We start from the raw sequence: 18,016 nt of genomic DNA on the forward strand, positions 1-18,016 counted from the left end.
TTGGAAGAGGCGTGACAAACAGAAAAGCTCTCTCTCAGACACACACACATATGCGTGCAATAATTGAGCTTTCTTTATCTAGCAATGCTGTCCTTCAGAGCATCCAAAGCTTTCAAGGACAAAGTGACCCTCCCAACCTCTGCTCTGTGCAGCAAAGTGGGTGGGTGGGCGTAGGAGGAGAGGTACGCAGCTGCTCTTTCTGCTTATTACAGGGGGATGGATATAGCAGCTAGATAAGCTGTGCGCGCACGCACACACACACACACAGTAGCAACCCACACTCTCAAGGCTGCAGCTGCAAGAAGGAATCCAAGACCATCTCATTGATATGGATACACTGCCTCCTACATGCCAACATTCAAAGTTAGGGTGCAATTATACACTTTCACCACCAGGTGATGCTACTGGGGCTAGATTTCTGGTGAGTTTACCTCCATCTGTGTGCACAAAAGTCCAAATAAAATCACCAGTCTCAATAGATCCTACAAATTTTGCTTGATGTTGTCTTACGACAAAAATAAATAAATAAATCATTTTTCCCTAATTTGCTTTTTTTAAAAATAGCTTTTTATTTCTACATAATTTCCATAAAAGATTATATCAAGTCCTGCATGAAGATTAATGCTCATCCGGCAGTTACTTGTCCCCTACATACACTGTATGTCTTCTTCATTTTTATATCATATCATATCATATAGTTTTTCAAGTAAAAGATAAATCATTTTAATGCATTTGCACTCAAATTTATGTGCACTAAAAAAAGTGAGTGTTGCAATACCGAAAGACATGCCGTTATGCTCTCTGACATCTTCTCTAGACAGCACTGGAGACGGTATAACAAAACACCCTCATTATAAAGCCTTCAAGTTCAAGACTAATCGTCGGCAGATAAACAATGCCCTCTGGTGGTCGACGTGCATAATAAATATACAAGTTAAAGCGTTAAAGTTGTATTCCACTTAAAATCTGTAATTTGATCAGTGTCCATTCACTCAATTCCAGTGCGCTTAGAAATGTGGCTGCAATGTGAAGTGACTGTAATTGTACTTGAATTTATGGATGCAAAAGAAAAAAGTGTAGTCAATCAGTCTGCCTTTAAATTTACACCATAAAAATGCAACAATAATTAAATAAATAAATAAATAAAACTAACTGAGCATTAGTTTAAAACTTTTAATTAATAACCAATTTTCCCAAAAAGCTAATTTACAAATGTTTTTTGTGTGTGTAGTGAAATCAAAAAAATATTGAATTCCTAAAGTTCGACTTTTATTTAGAAAAATTCCTAATTGAACATAATTTCCATTTAAATACAAACACATCTCTCAACTGACTCATATTTTCCACCAGAACATCAGCCCATATCAGTTATTTTTACACAAATTCATTTTTAATAGCTTTTCTTTTTGCAGTTAAGTCCAGTTTTGTGTGTTTTGTTTACAATTAACCGGTAAAATACACTTACGTGACGCTTGTACAGCCCCTTGATGTGTCCTGCAATGATCAAATCGCCGCTTGACCGACTCCGAACCCCAACAGAAAGGTTTTGGCAAGTCGTTTGATATGGCGCTTCTGATTGGTCGCTGCAGGGTGAGATTATGAGATGGTAAATATTATTGGTCCATCGGACCTTGTGTTCTTTTTTTTTTTCTCGCGATTGTTTCCCGTGTGGGTTAATGGCTCCTCCTGCTACAGACTGAGACGGAGCTGGCACCGAGCGGTGAAACGGGGGGAGCTGTGACACCGACGGAGAAAGAAAAAAAACGCGATTACACCCCAAATAGTAGCGGGTTTTTGATCGCAATTGTTTGGGTGTAACCGGGAATAACTGCTGTCCGGGTGGCTGTTTGGGTTGCGGGCTAAATTTGGTAGCGGGAGGTCGAGGATAGCAGTGTATTTTTTCCAACAACCAACTCCCCAGATGAACTCCGTCAGAGCCACCAACAGGAGACCCAGGCGAGTGTCGAGGCCGCGCCCGGTGCAGCCCGAGCGGAACAACGGGGACAGAGGTACGCTACTCCACGGTCAAGCTAAAGGTTTCACACGAAGTAATGTCAGGCGTAACAGCCTTTACATAACCCCTCCCTTTTAGCTAATGGTACGTTTAGCGCTCATACAGGCGTCGGATTCGGCAGGAAACACCGAGGCTTCTCGCTCTATGGCTCAGGCCAGGCCTCGCTTTGTTTGGCTTGAGTGATTGGGGCTAGCTAACGCCGCTAGCTAGCTCACCAGGTTGGGGGGGGGGGGGGGGGGGGTTGTCTTCGCTTAACGTAATGCGTATGTAGCTACAACATTAATAGCTCAGATTCAGGTAACCTCAGCGGGAGGCAAAGGGATCGACTCCAGTCGCTCACACCACAATCTCCGCGTCTACTCGAGCGGTGCATTCCCAGCTGTCACTACCGTTTCTGAGGGTGTAAATCTGCGGCGTCTTTGGACTGCCATTTTTGGGGTGTAACGTTAACAAAAACATTAGCAGCGAATGAGGGCAAAGCTAACTAGCTGCCCCCCTCCCCTCCCCTGCAGCTTGAAGAGGCCACACAGATCAGCTGTGATAGATGATACGGTGGAAATTGGATAAATTCACCGAGTCCATTTTGTGCTCTTTGCGCTGCAGTTTGAAGCTAATGCAGGCAGCAGATTTTAGCACTATCCCCCTTCCTTACTCTCGGTGACTGCTAGCCGTGGTATGATTTGTTTACACGGCGGATTTACCAGCTACGCAGTTCAGTTTTTAGCCATTAGCCGCACGTCTGATCGACATCATAGGCGGCCCTTAATTTGACAGCACCATAAAAGATGTGTCTGATTCTGCACACATAGGACCGCCTTACAGACAAATGCACGCCGACTGATATCTGTTGGGAATAACTAAACATATAAGACTGGTAATGTGGCTGCAGCGGGTGCATCTGTCATTATCAATCACCAACCTTTGTCTGCCTTGCCAGCTATTACCCAGGCTGTTAGCCTGCGCAGTTGGCATACAGTATGGGATTTAAATGTGCACCACTGTGTCGATAATAATCTGGATAAAAAAAAGTGTTGCCATTTCTGGAAACATTATAGGTGTGTAAAATTGGTTAAAAGAGATGAGACTTCTTAAGAAAATGGTGATTTTTATCTTTTTTTTATGTAATTTTTTTTTAAATACATGACTCACCCTGCTTTATAAACCAGCTTTGTTCACCGAGGTGCCTTTCTTGAAAGTGGTGTGTATATGTAGAATATGTTTCTGCTTTTCTACTTAGATGAGGAGGCGCCTGCAGCAGCTGCAGCTGAAATGGCTATTGAGGAGTCCGGTCCAGGTGCCCAGAACAGTCCTTACCAGCTTCGACGCAAGACCCTGCTTCCCAAGAGAACCGCCGCTGCCGCCACCGCCTCAGCCTGCCCTAGCAAGGGCCCAATGGAGGTTAGACAGAAGCACTTTTTGAGTAATTTACTGCAATGTTGTGTATGACTGTAAGTGGGAGAGAATGGCTGATTAGTTGTCCTCCACTAAAGGAGCAATAATCATGTGACACAGCAGTAAATTTCCCATTGATTGCTCAGTACTTTCTTGGCATTGAAGTTTATATCCTACTCATCACCTTTTACAGGGAGCTTCAACTTCATCAACAGAGGCCTTTGGCCATCGAGCCAAGCGGGCACGTGTGTCCGGTAAGAGCCACGACCTGCCAGGTGTGTGTTAAATGTCTGCAGCTGGGCAAGGACAGTGATTCATTTTTTCCCCCCAATCTATTAAATAGCGTGACTTAATGTTCTTGTAGTGAAGTGATTCTCATAAATCTTACCTTTTGATTTTGTGTGTGTGTGTGTTCTGTATATTTTTAGCAGCACCAGCAGAGCAATATCTGCAGCAGAAGCTTCCAGATGAGGTCGTTTTGAAGATTTTCTCCTACTTACTGGAACAGGACCTTTGTCAGGCAGCTTGTGTCTGCAAACGATTCAGCCAGCTAGCAAACGATCCAATCTTATGGTCAGTGCATTGTTCCCATTTTGCATATTGTAGTCATTAAACAAACAGACATCCAAAGTATGTTTTGAGTGTGGTGTTTAATTATCTAGGAAGCGCCTCTACATGGAGGTGTTTGAGTACACGCGTCCAATGATGCATCCTGAGCCAGGCAGGTTCTATCAAGTTAGCCCAGAAGAACATGAACACCCAAACCCCTGGAAGGAGAGCTTCCAGCAGCTGGTGAGTTATTCATCATCATCACTGTGATCAGTAGTAGTATTAGTAGTGAATGTTGTCCTTCTTTGTTTTTCTTTCTACACATCAAAGTAAACACTGTAGAGTTTTGAACATTGTGTATGGGTTTGCAGTACAATTTTGCTACTCGGTGTAGTTTAAAAAAAATGTGTCACTCTGTGAGAATAGTGCAGCTTCATGTTGCACACACAGCAAAACACATTTAAGAATCGAATCAATATCTCTGAATTTTAGAAGTTTTATCATTTGTATATGGAGCTTTAGAAGCGTAAATATCATTTGACTCATAACAATAATGAGCCTGTGACGAATGTTCCTTGCAAGCACAGAAATGGGTCGAAGGTAATTAATCAGATTTTTGTCATATGTACGTCTGCCCTGTGACCACTGAATCCCTTTTGTGCAGTGTCTTTACTTTTAAAGTCAAGTAAAATTGAGTAGTTAATGGTTTTAATCTGGTATCATTACTTTCTGGAAACAAGCTGGAGGGTCAGAATTTCAGAGAAGTGGTTGCCTCTAGTGCCTTTTATCAACAGGAAACTGGTCAAACTCAATGACAGATAGCTTTTTCGCTGCTTATACACGGCCTGTCAGAATTTCTGTGCAGTAAATTCTTACCTGTAGTTTACCTGTAGAAAGAAATGCCTGTCAAATGTATGATTTGGTTTTCAAGTCACATTGAATTTATTTATTTTGCTTTGCTAAGGTTTTTGCAGATGTCTTAGTCCTTGCAGTGAGCTGCTTGTTATAACATTAACCACTGCAGTATCTTGTTGTTGCATCTATTGCAAGTAACTCTTTGTTTTGACACTGCCTATGTTGTCATTCTTTTGTGGTTGGTTTTTTGGTTGCATGGGGTGTTCAGGTTAATTTTACTACATGATGATTTACAGAACAGGGATCAAGAAAAAAAAACATCCCCTCTCACTTTTCCTCGTTATTAATAAAATGATTATGCCTCTTACAATTAAACAAGGATTGCTAACCAAAAAGGTCAGGAAAACACTGAGTAGCGCCATTATTGTTTGACACCTAGAAAATTTATGATTTTTTGCTCTGCCGTTTGATGTTGAGGTCCAAGGATCAAGAGCAATATGTACTGACCTTGTTCTTATTCTGTGCTACAGTACAAAGGCGCACATGTAAAACCAGGCTTTGCTGAACATTTCTACAGTAACCCTGGCAGATACAAAGGCAGAGAGAATATGTTGGTAAGTTAAAACTGTAGATGGAGTGCACAGCACAAATATTTCTGAGTTGCACAGCTAATTTAAACATCTGCATGTGTTTCCGAACTGACCTGGAATGAATGAATTCTTTGTCTTTCTCCTGCAGTATTATGACACCATTGAGGATGCACTGGGTGGGGTACAAGAGGCCCATTTCGATGGTCTCATCTTTGTTCACTCTGGAATCTATACCGATGAGTGGATTTACATCGAATCCCCGATCACCATGATTGGTGCAGGTGAGCAAGTTGCCTTCACTGAAAGATAGTTAAAACATTATCTTGATGCCTCTGCTGCATGCACTCAGCATCTCTCTGAAGAAGAGGATACACTTCAGTTGTGTACATTGTCTACATTGCTTGTGTAATTTTGCATTTACAAGAGGAGTCAAAGGGTGAAAGAAGCACTTAGTATTTACAACATTTTTTCTTTTTTACACAGTACCTAATTTTTTTTTTTCTCACTTGCTGGAAAAAAAAATAGACAATAGACTGATTTGAATGATACTTTTGTGGGAAGATTTAGCCTGTTTCCTTTTTTTTATTATGTTGCTTGATGCATTTTTGTAGCAGTATGCATTTCAAAGTGGTGTCAGTAAAAGTAAAGAAAGCCATCATTAGGCTGCTGTGAGGGGGAGAAAGAAGACTACAGAGCTCATTATCCCCACTGCTGTCACCCTCTGAAACAGCATCTCACACCAAAAGTGACATTACATCCACTGGTGCGAGCCACTCTTTGTGGTGTTGTTTCGGCTGGTCGGGTTATCTTTCTATTTTTGTAACCGGGCTTAGCTGGCCAGTCGAAGACACGAATGTACTATCATGTCAGTTTTTACCGACATTTCAATATCAGCACAGAAACTCCGATTTTCAGATTATACAGGGAGAGATGTTGCAACAGCTTGAAAGGATGAGACTTTCTGAAGAAAAACCCTTCCCCAATCACTTTGGTTTTTATTTGGACTTCTTCTACTTGTATCCCAGCACTGATGGGGAGGTTTTGTCTCAGGGCTCAGTATAAATGGCGACAGGCTCTGGTGACATCACTGTTTGTACAACACGAGAAAGGGTGGTTTTTAGTTAAAAAGAAACAATGTACATCAATTAACATTAGCACTCAGATGTACCATGTGAAATGTGCCAGACTTTGCCTTATAGGTGTTTTGTTTTTTTTTTCTATTTTTGTTTTTGTTTTTAAACCTGCAATTCCTAGCAGTTTCATTTCTATAGACTGAATTAAAAAAACAAAAACACATGCATCTGTGCACTCATCATAGCCAGATGCATCTGAGTGATAACACAAAGAAACCATGTGACATTAAACAAAGATTAGAAAGCTCTCATATAAAGACGAAAGTACATTAGTCCAATTGCAAAGATATAGATGGCTAATAACTCATTTGATTATCTGTTAACTGCTGACTTGTTGGGGGTTTTTTTTTGTTTTGATTTGTTTTTTAATTACCTCCATACAAATAAGAATTACACTGCTGAACTCAGCAATACAACAGTCTCAGTCAGGTTTCAGAATTCATTATAGTAAAGAAACTGTGCTAGTGAAAGCTAAGTATGATGTTGTGGTCACTGACAGCGGATGCGTCTCCGTGCATGTCTTGTTAGACCTCAGATACCACTGACCAGTATATTTTGCTACAAATACTCAAACACTATATTGTTATTAAAGAAATAGAGTGATTTGAATCGCATCCATCTGAGTTTTGGTTTTTGTTTCTTTTTTGGGGAGGGGGGTTGTATAGATGGGGAGTGTTTCTCACAAATATGGAGTTCGTGGTTCTCAGAACCCTTATGCAGTAATATTAGAAGGCAAAGCATATATTTTCATTGCTGTGCAAACAACACACAGCCTTGTCTATCCATAAAGCCAGAAGACACACATCAGTCTGTTTTGTCCCATCTTATTTCTCTTCTCTTATCCTCAAACCTCCAACTGAGTGTAGCAGATGGTTGCCCTTCTCTGAAGCTGGTTCTGCTCGAGGTTTCTTCTTGTTAAAAGGGAGTTTTCCCGACTAAAATTCCAGAGCAAAGTTTTGCCTTGTTACCTGTGTGAATACGGCTGCTTGGAGTGCTAGTCCTCTGACTAGAGCTGTACTCCTAGTCAGAGGAATACAACCGTTAACTCGAGCAAAAGTGAGATATTTTCAGAATATCTCACTTATGCTATGTTTTCACTCAATCTTCCCTAACCCATCTCTTTGTTTTCTTTTTGTTTGTTCCGTTTCTATGGAAGAGTCGTTGAATCAAATCATTCTTTGAACCAAAATTTACTTGCCAAAAATTTGAGAAAGTATGGAGAAGGAAAGGAAATGCTAATGATTCAAAGCAAATGTCATTTAATCTTTTAAACATTAAGAAGGCAATGTTACAGCATTGATCTGTGTGACTTCCTATAGAACCAGCTCACTGGTGTTTATTATGTTACTGCTGACAGAAATAGCAGAATGCATGCTGATGTGTGCAGAGTAGTATTTTCTGTTCACTCAGTGCTGTAAAACTGATAAGGTGAGCCAACAATACTGTGAAAGGAATCCGTGATCAGCGTAAAGCAAAGAAATGTAATGTTTTTAAATGTCAGTCAGTCACATGACCTCAGCTCAACTGAGCATGCTTTTCAGGGGGCGGGGATAGCTCAGTAGGTAGAGTGGTGGCCCCATGATCGGAAGGTCGGTGGTTCGAATCCACTGAACTGCTACCCCTGAACAAGGCACCATCCCTACACACTGCTCCCCGGGCGCCCAATGGCACCCAATCACCGAGTGAATGGGTTAAATGCAGAGAGGAATTTCCCCATGGGGATCTTTCTTTCTTTCCTGTCAATTAATTTCTTTCCTGTTCACCTGTTAATGACAGTGCTGTCATTTAAGGTGGCTGCAGGAAAGGAGTGGCAAAATATTTCAACATTTGGTGACGTTTGGTTTACAGACTTTAGGCAGCCATCGATTTCACGTCCAAGTATTAATAATAATGCATCTATTTGTAGTAGTTAGAGTTGCTTTTGAGGCTGTGGGGAGAAAAACAAAATGTAATTGCTTAAATGAACTTCAAAATCTATGCTGCAACTGTAAAGGACTTCATTGCTGTGCATGAACTGGACCTGGCTGAATGAGGGTGTTAATCATTGTGCTATGCTTTCCCCTCAGCTCCTAATAAAGTAGCAGACAAGGTGATAATAGAGAACACAAGAGACTCAACGTTCGTCTTCATGGAGGGCTCAGAAGATGCGTATGTGGGATACATGACCATCAAGGTAACTGTATGTCTCAGCTTTTACACTTAAAGAGTGATTGGGTATCCAAGATTGTCCTTTAGTGCCATCACAATGCTCTGTTGTTGTTAGGTTATGTAGTCTCTGTGTTTGAGAGTCCAGCTTAGTCTCTGATCTGTTCATTCATACTTAAGGACAAAATTACATCCTTAATTGAAACTCCTGGGAGTCTCTGTGGCTCAAATAGAACATGTACTTGAGCAAAAATCACATTAGTTTAATAACAAACAACATGGGCCCTGTAATGATAATTATGAGCGCCTCAGTCATCTACAGCTTGGTGAATGTGGAAAGAGATCATGAGAAATGCTTTACAATGTGGAAAGTTATGGCCTTGTGTGTGACTGATGTCTTTTCATTGATTAGCTGCTAATTAAAGGTGGGAGAGCAATGTGATTTCCTGAGGCCCTCTCTACTTCTCTAGTTTCTATAACCCTTACTTATGCCCCTGAGATAGTGGAAGTGTCATTTGAGGCACAGCATCTTTGTGTATTTGGTGATTTAGTATTAAAGGTTAAATTGGCTACAAGAAATTGTAAATCTTGAGGAAAAATATGGCAGACGTATTTTGTCCTTTCTGCGTTTAAAAAAACGCAAGTATTGTATCATAACAGGATGTTTTAAGGTGCCTTGAAATATCCTGTTATGAGCTTCAAGTATTACTTGCACTAATGCCTCCAGTAGGAGGAGTCCAGTGTGGATGTTGTGGGAGGACAGAAGCTGTTGTCAGTAATCGTGGCTCGTTCTAAATTCTGCTGCTTTTCTCTCCTCAGTTTAATCCTGATGACAAGTCAGCGCAGCACCATAACGCCCACCACTGTCTGGAGATCACGGTGAACTGCAGCCCCAACATCGACCACTGCGTTATCCGCTCCACGTGTACAGGTATTTCACACAATTATACCTCCTTGTTACAGTTTATAGGGACGTACTCCTGACCCTGGACAACCTTGTGAAGCAGGACTCGGCCTTGTTGGCATGTGAATATTCAGCTTCACAAATGTAGTGTTTGCTGCAGGACTGAACTATTTTTACATGATGTTGTGGAACCTTTTGTTTTTGTGTATGTTGTGGTCTAAGCCAAGATTTTCTTTGATTTGAAATCACAGCTGTGTCCCTATTATTATTATTATTATTATTATTATTATTATTATTATTATTATTATTTATTTTTTATTTTTATTTTTATTTTTTAAATATATATTTCACTTAACTGATCAGTCTCCAGGTTAGCCTAGATTTAGCATTGGAGGGCTTGGAGATATAAGAGTAAAATTATCAGGCTTCTCAGAAATCTCTGAAAATGTTTCTTACTTGGTTCCAGTTTCTATTGTACTCTAGTTGACTATTGGGGGCAAATATTTGTGGGTTTCCAAAGGCACTACAGCTACTGTATTTGTGAGAGTAACACGAGGTGATACTTCAGTCTGTGTTGATTGAATGCAAAGACTTTTTTCTTGCACAAACTGCAAGGAGTCATGAATTTAACAGTAATACTACAGCATTTAAATCCTGGTTAAATTGCATTTGTTCTATTTACTGGTTCATGGACACTAGTTGTGCATATGAACTCCATATGAAGTGGTTCTGCATTGTTGTATTTTAGTTGCATGTGTTATTGCTGATCAAGGCACTGGTGTGCTGTAAACACTTGTGTAGTTTCAAAGATCAAGTCTTTTCCTGCATTTCCTATGAATAAAATTGAATTGATTACTGTCAGTCGATTATAAAACTGATCAGTCTTTAAAGATTAACGGGCATGTCACAATTCTCTTTCCCTCTTTTTGTGTTTAGTGGGTTCAGCTGTGTGTGTGAGTGGACAGGGAGCGTGTCCAACCATCAAACACTGCAACATCAGTGACTGTGAGAATGTAGGACTGTACATTACAGACCATGCACAGGTAAAACAAAAATAAATCCCCATGAATACACAGAAATACACACACACGAACAAATGTTTGGCAAGATTATGCTTCTGACTTACACGTACTGTTTTTTGTTACAGGGCATTTATGAAGACAATGAAATCAGTAATAATGCGCTAGCAGGAATTTGGGTGAAAAACCACGGTAATCCCATCATTAGACGTAACCACATCCATCACGGAAGAGATGTTGGGGTGTTCACTTTTGACCATGGCATGGTAACTACTGTAAATTGTGTTTTCTTACATTTTTCTGTGTAAACATCACAGATGAACTCACTTGTTGTCTTTTCTGGCTTTCAGGGCTACTTTGAGAACTGTAACATCCATAGAAATCGCATAGCAGGCTTTGAGGTGAAAGCTTACGCCAACCCCACAGTGGTCCGTTGCGAGATCCACCACGGCCAAACAGGAGGCATCTATGTCCACGAGAAGGGGCGGGGCCAGTTTATAGAGAACAAAATCTATGCGAATAACTTTGCCGGTGTGTGGATCACGTCCAACAGTGACCCAACGATACGGTAAGATAATAAACTGAAAAAAAGGCAGTGGAAGATACTGAATCTGTTCAATTCAAGATTGTTTAATAGAATTTGATTTATTCATTTCAGGGGAAATGCTATATTCAATGGTAACCAAGGAGGGGTGTACATATTTGGAGATGGGCGGGGTTTGATAGAAAGTAACGACATCTACGGTAACGCCTTAGCAGGGATCCAGATTCGAACCAACAGCTGCCCCATTGTACGGCATAACAAGATCCATGATGGACAGCATGGAGGCATTTACGTGGTAGATGTGATATCTGATATCTGGTTGATTGAGATCATTTCCCCAGTGTTTAAAATCCACACCCACAAGTTTGTAACAACCTGTTTTTGTTTTAGCATGAGAAAGGCCAAGGGGTGATTGAGGAGAACGAGGTCTATAGCAACACGCTTGCAGGAGTGTGGGTGACGACAGGCAGCACTCCCGTCCTCCGCAAGAACCGCATTCACAGTGGCAAACAGGTAAAAACAAGAGCTGACATTAATAATCTGATTCTCTCTCGGCTTATTTGTTTTAATATTAGCCAATATCAGCATGTAAAACAACAAACGTGTTAATTTAAATGTTAGCAGTACATTTAATATTAAAACCCTGCATTGTAAAAGCTCAACTAAAGTGGATCTTGTTTAAGCTTGCAGTATCTGAGTATTTGTCAGTCTGTACACTTTCTGTATACATCCAAAGCAAAGATGCCTTATCCTTAACTGTGAATATAAAAATTTGTTTGTAAACATGTAAAACAAAGAAAGGCATCACAACGGAGAAGATAAAACAAAGTTTTTTTGTTCTTTGTTTTATTATCAATGATTTGATGGATGATATTTTGAAGAAATTCTTTTAAGGAGTTTTGTGTGAACACGAATATTCTTGTTAAGGGGCTTGTTTATGGAAACTGAGACTAGATGGTGATTATCATTAACTTCTAGGCCTTGTACTATGAATCAAGTTCAGCTTACCCAGGATATCTTTTCTTTAATTGCCTTCTCTTACCCTAACATCAGCAATCACGCTAAGTGGGCACACAGAGGTGGTTATTGCTAGATAAGTCAACTCAGTTTCCCAAATTTAGCCCCAAGCATGTTAAATGGAAGGGGTGACACTGTTACCATCTGACCAATCACAGGCATGAAAAGGTGTACAGGCAGCAGAGCAGATAATTTTATAAAAGAACCAACCATAAAGGTACGAGTGAGGGGAAAAATCTGACGAAGCTGTAGCTTTATCAGTATCAAAGCTCGGTCATTATGACGTGGGAGGATTTGATGGAATATAATTGATGTGCATAGTTTTAGTTTTTATTCTTTCAGTCCTAATCTCAAACATGACCTCTGCTAGGAAGGGAACTGCCTTCGTATTACAGAAAATTAAAGTTACCGGGATATGGTCACTGCTCCTTAGTTTCTAGGGTGTTTGTGTTTCACCTTTGTTTTCAAATGACTGCAGTGTTGTTGCCAGTAATCCGAAACTACACTTTTTGGTGTGTTCTGCTCCTGTTTCCAATCTATAATCTAGGTCATTTTTACCTGTAATGATTTTTATTTATTTATTTCATCCTTTTACTTCAGGTTGGTGTATATTTCTACGACAACGGGCACGGTGTGTTGGAAGATAACGACATCTACAATCACATGTACTCTGGTGTCCAAATACGGTAAAGCATATTTCCCTTTTTATTATTATTATTTTTTTATTTGACTTTGACAGTGAAAGGTTTTCTAATCAGGAGCAGAAATACTCATTAATACTTATCTTTGACCAACATTATAACAACATTTCCCAATAAAGGAGCAATGTTTGACCAAACATATCTATATGAAGCCGCAAAATGTATTTGAGGCATTAAGATTCAACTTCACTGCAGTGGGTGTTGCATAGTATTCTTAGTACTAAGTACTTTTACATTCAAATATACAGTAACGCCACATTTTTTGTTACATTTATGAAATTGTAGATGGAGGATCCAGTGTAATTTTGGCAGGTTAAGACATTGTTGGTGAAAGGGAACAAATCTGTCTCACTGTTAAATTTGTTACTTAAAACGGAAGTTACATAGTTCGTACTAGGGAGAGATAACTAGGCATTAATGTTTATATCCGTACACTCCACTGCAAAACTAACTAGATGATGTGGCAGAAGAAAAGGAAAAAGCTGTGCAGGCTACACATTTTTCTAATTGGAGGAAGTAAAGAATTACTTTATAAAAAATGATGGTTAAAAACTTAAATGTTTAATCAGTTGCCAGGAACATTTCGTGTATTCACCAAACACTGAATATGAGACATTTTGTTTATATTAATAGTTTGATATTTACAGCTTTGTTTATATGGTAAATGAATTACAATCATTATTACATCTTTAAAGGACGGGGAGCAACCCAAAGATCAGGCGCAACAAAATCTGGGGAGGCCAGAATGGAGGGATTTTAGTCTACAACTCAGGTCTGTATGTCACTCATTCATTACACTGGGTCTGCCAAATAATGTGCAAATACTTTTTTACTCTAATCGTGCTGTAAAATTCAACAGGTCTGGGCTTTATTGAGGACAACGAGATCTTTGATAATGCCATGGCAGGAGTGTGGATCAAGACAGACAGCAACCCCACACTGAGAAGAAATAAGATCCACGATGGCAGAGATGGAGGCATCTGCATCTTTAACGGAGGCAGAGGTAACACAGCATGATGCGGGTTGCCATGGGGAGCTTCTGACATGTTTTTCCTGTTTTCTTATGTAGCTGCTATTTATGTTTGATGAACAAACCATCGCCTCTGATTTATTTATTTTTTTGCTCCTGTGTATATTTGGCTTATTGTGAAATCTAACCTTCTTTAGGTCTGCTGGAAGAGAACGACATCTTCAGGAACGCTCAGGCCGGTGTGTTGATCAGCACAAACAGTCATCCAGTACTGCGCAAGAACCGCATTTTTGATGGCTTCGCAGCAGGTTAGATTTATGGGCGCAGATATCATCTTTATTTGTACCCTTCCTTTAGCTAATGGACAATTTCTCATTTCCAGGTATTGAAATCACCAACCATGCCACCGCGACACTGGAGGGCAACCAGATTTTCAACAATCGCTTTGGAGGCCTCTTTCTGGCCTCAGGGGTCAACGTCACCATGAAAGGTAACGTGCTGCTATATGTGCATTAAAGAGTAGCTCAGTCGGGTCATGACCTGGTCAGTAACCTCCTTTTCCTCCTCCAGATAATAAAATTCTGAATAATCAGGATGCTATTGAGAAGGCGGTAAGCAGAGGACAGTGTCTCTATAAGATTTCCAGCTACACCAGTTACCCCATGCACGACTTCTACAGGTAAAACACGTCAGAGAAACGCCAGTATGTTTTCTGTCATGTATATACACAAACCCATACAATGAGGATGCTCAAATAATGGGACCCAACAACTTATGCATCCTTAACTTAAGGCTTAAGAACCATCCACACACAAAACAACTGACTCCAAGAAAATGGCTTTGTAGCTGATGGCTGAATGCTAGTTGACATTCCAGACCCTGGTTACTTGGGCAACCCTCTAATGTGTAATACTCTGCAGAGGTTTTGAGCTGCTTCTCATTTATTTTTCTTCCAAGTAGCCAAGCTTTCTGTTAATGTTTACCTTATGTGTACTTGTCCATCTACAGTCTTTTTTGCTAAGACACTTAACACTGACTTATGACTCATTCAATCATAAAAGGGCACTTAGCTAAAGGGATGAGCCAGTGTTCTCTAAATGTAACAGATAAGTTGGCAAAGAACCTCTTAAATCATATTTTAGTCACAAAAATACATTTGTCCACCTTTCCTAGCTCTGTCAATGCTTTAATAAATCACTGCACCCATTTTCCTAACAGTGGAAAGAAATAAGGAGTGGCTCAAGGCTTTTGGACAGTACTGTGTTTGGCATCCTGTCATGCCCATTTGAAGGCACTTTGTAATTTCATGCTCTCTGGTCGCTGATGGTCTTTGCCTGTGTGGATACCTTTAATTCCTCCTCAGACCTTTCATTGACCCTCTTACTACCCCCCTTGTCATTTTCTGTAGTTACTGAAATGCACAAAATTTAACTCTGCACATTTGCGAGTAATCTACTAAGCCAAAAGCTTAGGCTTTAGATAGAACTACTCCATTTTATTTCTACTCTTGGATCTTTATAATGCAAATAAAGTGTCATTAATATGAGGCATAGAGATTTAGCTGTGAGCACACTAACCCTGTGGTAGGGACAGCCAATTAGAAGAAAGTTGGCTTAAAAGGAGAGGAGCTAAAATGCCTTGTTTTAAGCAGAGAGAGGGATTACTTTGAGCATGTAAACCATGCAAAGAATAAATGAGTATAATAGGTCCTCTTTATTTAGAGCTGAAATGATTGGGCAGTTGATTAAAAGCTGATTAGTTTGACTATAGACGGCTTCCTCCTGAGCTGCTGTTCTGGTCCCCAGATTTCTCTTTAAAGCATGCTCCTGTATTTGACTGATGTTTGCTGATTTTGTTACTGACTTATTTTTATGCCTGGTGCAAAGATTGAATTGTACAGTGAAACTGAGGCAGCAGATCCTCCAGCTGTGAGGATTGTTTTGAATTTAAAGATCAAATGGTTGAGCTAGAAATTTATAGTAAGCAGGTCGCTAAACAACAATAATAATAATAATAATTAGTGCAGGGGTTTTAGATTACTTTATTTGACCTTACTGTTATGAAAATTAATCTGATTTGAGATTTTCCCCTTTGTCTCTCCAGATGTCACACCTGTAATACAACAGATAGGAATGCCATCTGTGTTAACTGTATCAAAAAATGCCACCAAGGACATGATGTAGAGTTTATACGGCACGATCGGTGAGGATTTAGTTTTTTCTTTTTTCACTGTTTTAATATTTAATAACTTTTATTAAATATTGACAAAAATGCATCTCCGTTTCAAGCAAAGCGAGTAGTTCTTGTACCCGAATGTCTCTGAGGTTTATGCTTAAATCCCTGGTTGTCTGTTGTCTTCAGGTTTTTCTGTGACTGTGGAGCGGGGACGTTGTCCAACCCGTGCACGCTGGCGGGAGAGCCCACACACGACACGGACACTCTGTATGACTCGGCGCCGCCCATTGAGTCCAACACGCTGCAACATAACTGAAAGCCTCTGGTCGAGTTATTTTCTCCCATAAGCGTACAGACACATGACATTACACACGGCCATACACCCATAAACGCACACAGTTACACACACGCATCCACTCGCAGCCATAAGGACCCAGAGAGACTCTGATTGCAGCGCTCTCGGACGGGATCGAGGTAAAAGAGGCTGCAGAGGAAGCGGCTTCCTGCTGCCTGCAGGCATACGAGCTGCAGTGGAGGCAGACTTCACTAGAGGGAGCCATGGAGCTGAGGGAAGACTCGGAAAGGCCACAAGAGATTCCTTATTGGAGCGTTTCTTATTGCAGTCTATAAACAAATGCGGGAGGAAGAGAAAAGTTATGCAGAGAGGTTCGAGTATTGACGATCTCACAGTTCTTAAACCTCAGCTCCTACCCCTCTTCACCAACACCATCATCATCACCATCGTCGTCATCATAAGAACTGCTGTCAAAGACTTCCTGCTTCCTCGTAGCTGCCATCTCTATTGGCTGCCCAGGCAGTTGTACCTAGGCAACGGATGGGTGGATGTTGCTCTGTTGTGTGTGCGTGTGTGTGGGTAAAAGCAAGATGGTGTGTGCGCGCGTGTGATGGAGCACTTAAGCTTTTTCTTTTTTTGTTTTTTTTGTTTTTTTTAATATATGTTCAGATCAGTGGATTTTATTTCAATGCTTTCTCATGTAGTTTTGTATTTTTGAGCAAAAAGCTGACTGTATTTGAATGTCTTTTATTTTATTATATATTATTATAATTATTCTTTTTCTTTGGTTAGCGTCCCTTCTCCTGCCCAAACAGCCTGTCAGGCTGCAGAAACTCAGACGTTCCAGTTGTGAAGTTCTTTCTGTGAAAGAGAAACTCGTTTAAACACTAAAAAAAGGAAAAAGGAAAAAAAGAAAACCCTCTAGTATATTAGACTCAATGGCATGTGGAGCAGCTCCACAGTTGTACAAAAAGTATGAGTGTAAATGTGTGTCGTGTACAGTGAAAGTTGTGTGTGAGTGATTATATGTTTATAAATTGATGCAGTCAGTGTTTTTTGTGGAGAGGGTTTCAATAGGAGGTGTCAAGACTCCTCTAAAACTGGAACTAAAGAGACAATCTGCAGTCACGTCCCACCCCCCCCACCCCCCAAAAAAATATCCTCCCCTGTCTCACCCCCAGCCCTGTGTATCGTGGTGACTGTGGCTCCTCATGCAGCCTGAATCGTATGCATGTACCATAACATCTAGACTTAATATATTGTGAAGTATTCAATAACCATTATGTAGATGCTAGTTGGAATCCAAAAAGGGTATACTTTCTTAGAAAGACAAAAAAAGAAAACAGGAAACTGGCCATTTCTAAGAAAATAAAACTTTATTAGATCAGAGGTGTCTGTCTTTAAATTCACTTAAAATAAATGTCCGTTTTTATAAAAACAAAATGCAACTTGAGAACCCGAGATGTGTTATGATGGTGAAAAACTGCCCTTATATAATTTGACTGCTTGCAGCCGCTCCGAGTCTTCTGTCGCCCGTCAGGGGTTTTGGATTGTCATGGAGCAACAGCGTCAATCATCAGAACCGGCTACTGATATTTCAGATTGCTGTTTGCTTTGTGTAATTCATGTAAATGGAAGATTTATGGCTGGATTGTTTCCAGTGGCCGTTTGGAGACGTGTTGAACTTGCCTACAATGACTGATGGACTTAATA

The 18,016-nt window shown here is 40.3% G+C and overlaps 1 protein-coding gene across 4 annotated transcripts; it reads left to right on the top strand.

Moving 5' to 3' along the window:
- Window positions 1-1,654: 1,654 nt before the first annotated feature.
- fbxo11b (F-box protein 11b) lies at window positions 1,655-17,688 on the top strand. 4 transcript variants are annotated; one of them, XM_006791030.3, is made up of 22 exons: window positions 1,655-2,009; window positions 3,252-3,412; window positions 3,600-3,681; window positions 3,835-3,979; window positions 4,069-4,198; window positions 5,341-5,424; window positions 5,549-5,681; window positions 8,600-8,706; window positions 9,498-9,609; window positions 10,519-10,625; window positions 10,730-10,867; window positions 10,952-11,169; window positions 11,260-11,440; window positions 11,536-11,658; window positions 12,763-12,848; window positions 13,559-13,635; window positions 13,723-13,866; window positions 14,031-14,141; window positions 14,216-14,323; window positions 14,404-14,512; window positions 15,937-16,035; window positions 16,195-17,688. In XM_006791030.3, exons 1-22 carry the CDS (start codon window positions 1,922-1,924, stop codon window positions 16,322-16,324), a joined length of 2,673 nt encoding a protein of 890 aa, XP_006791093.1. In that variant the 5' UTR covers window positions 1,655-1,921; the 3' UTR covers window positions 16,325-17,688. The 4 variants fall into 4 exon arrangements, with proteins under 4 accessions (XP_006791093.1, XP_006791094.1, XP_006791095.1 ...); XM_006791031.3 differs by having other exon boundaries at window positions 3,838-3,979; XM_006791032.3 differs by having other exon boundaries at window positions 3,600-3,660.
- The last annotated feature ends 328 nt before the right edge of the window (window positions 17,689-18,016 follow it).

The sequence above is a fragment of the Neolamprologus brichardi genome, chromosome 8, assembly GCF_056152115.1.
Source record: "Neolamprologus brichardi isolate AB-2024 chromosome 8, ASM5615211v1, whole genome shotgun sequence".
Taxonomy (NCBI): domain Eukaryota; kingdom Metazoa; phylum Chordata; class Actinopteri; order Cichliformes; family Cichlidae; genus Neolamprologus; species Neolamprologus brichardi.

Bases quoted from the DNA above. Each gene is read 5' to 3' on its own strand.
- fbxo11b (XM_006791030.3), top strand. From the start codon at position 1,922: ATGAACTCCGTCAGAGCCACCAACAGGAGACCCAGGCGAGTGTCGAGG. The intron at 2,010-3,251 runs GTACGCTACTCC...TTTTCTACTTAG, and splicing joins GCGGAACAACGGGGACAGAG to ATGAGGAGGCGCCTGCAGCA. The intron at 10,868-10,951 runs GTAACTACTGTA...TCTGGCTTTCAG, and splicing joins TCACTTTTGACCATGGCATG to GGCTACTTTGAGAACTGTAA.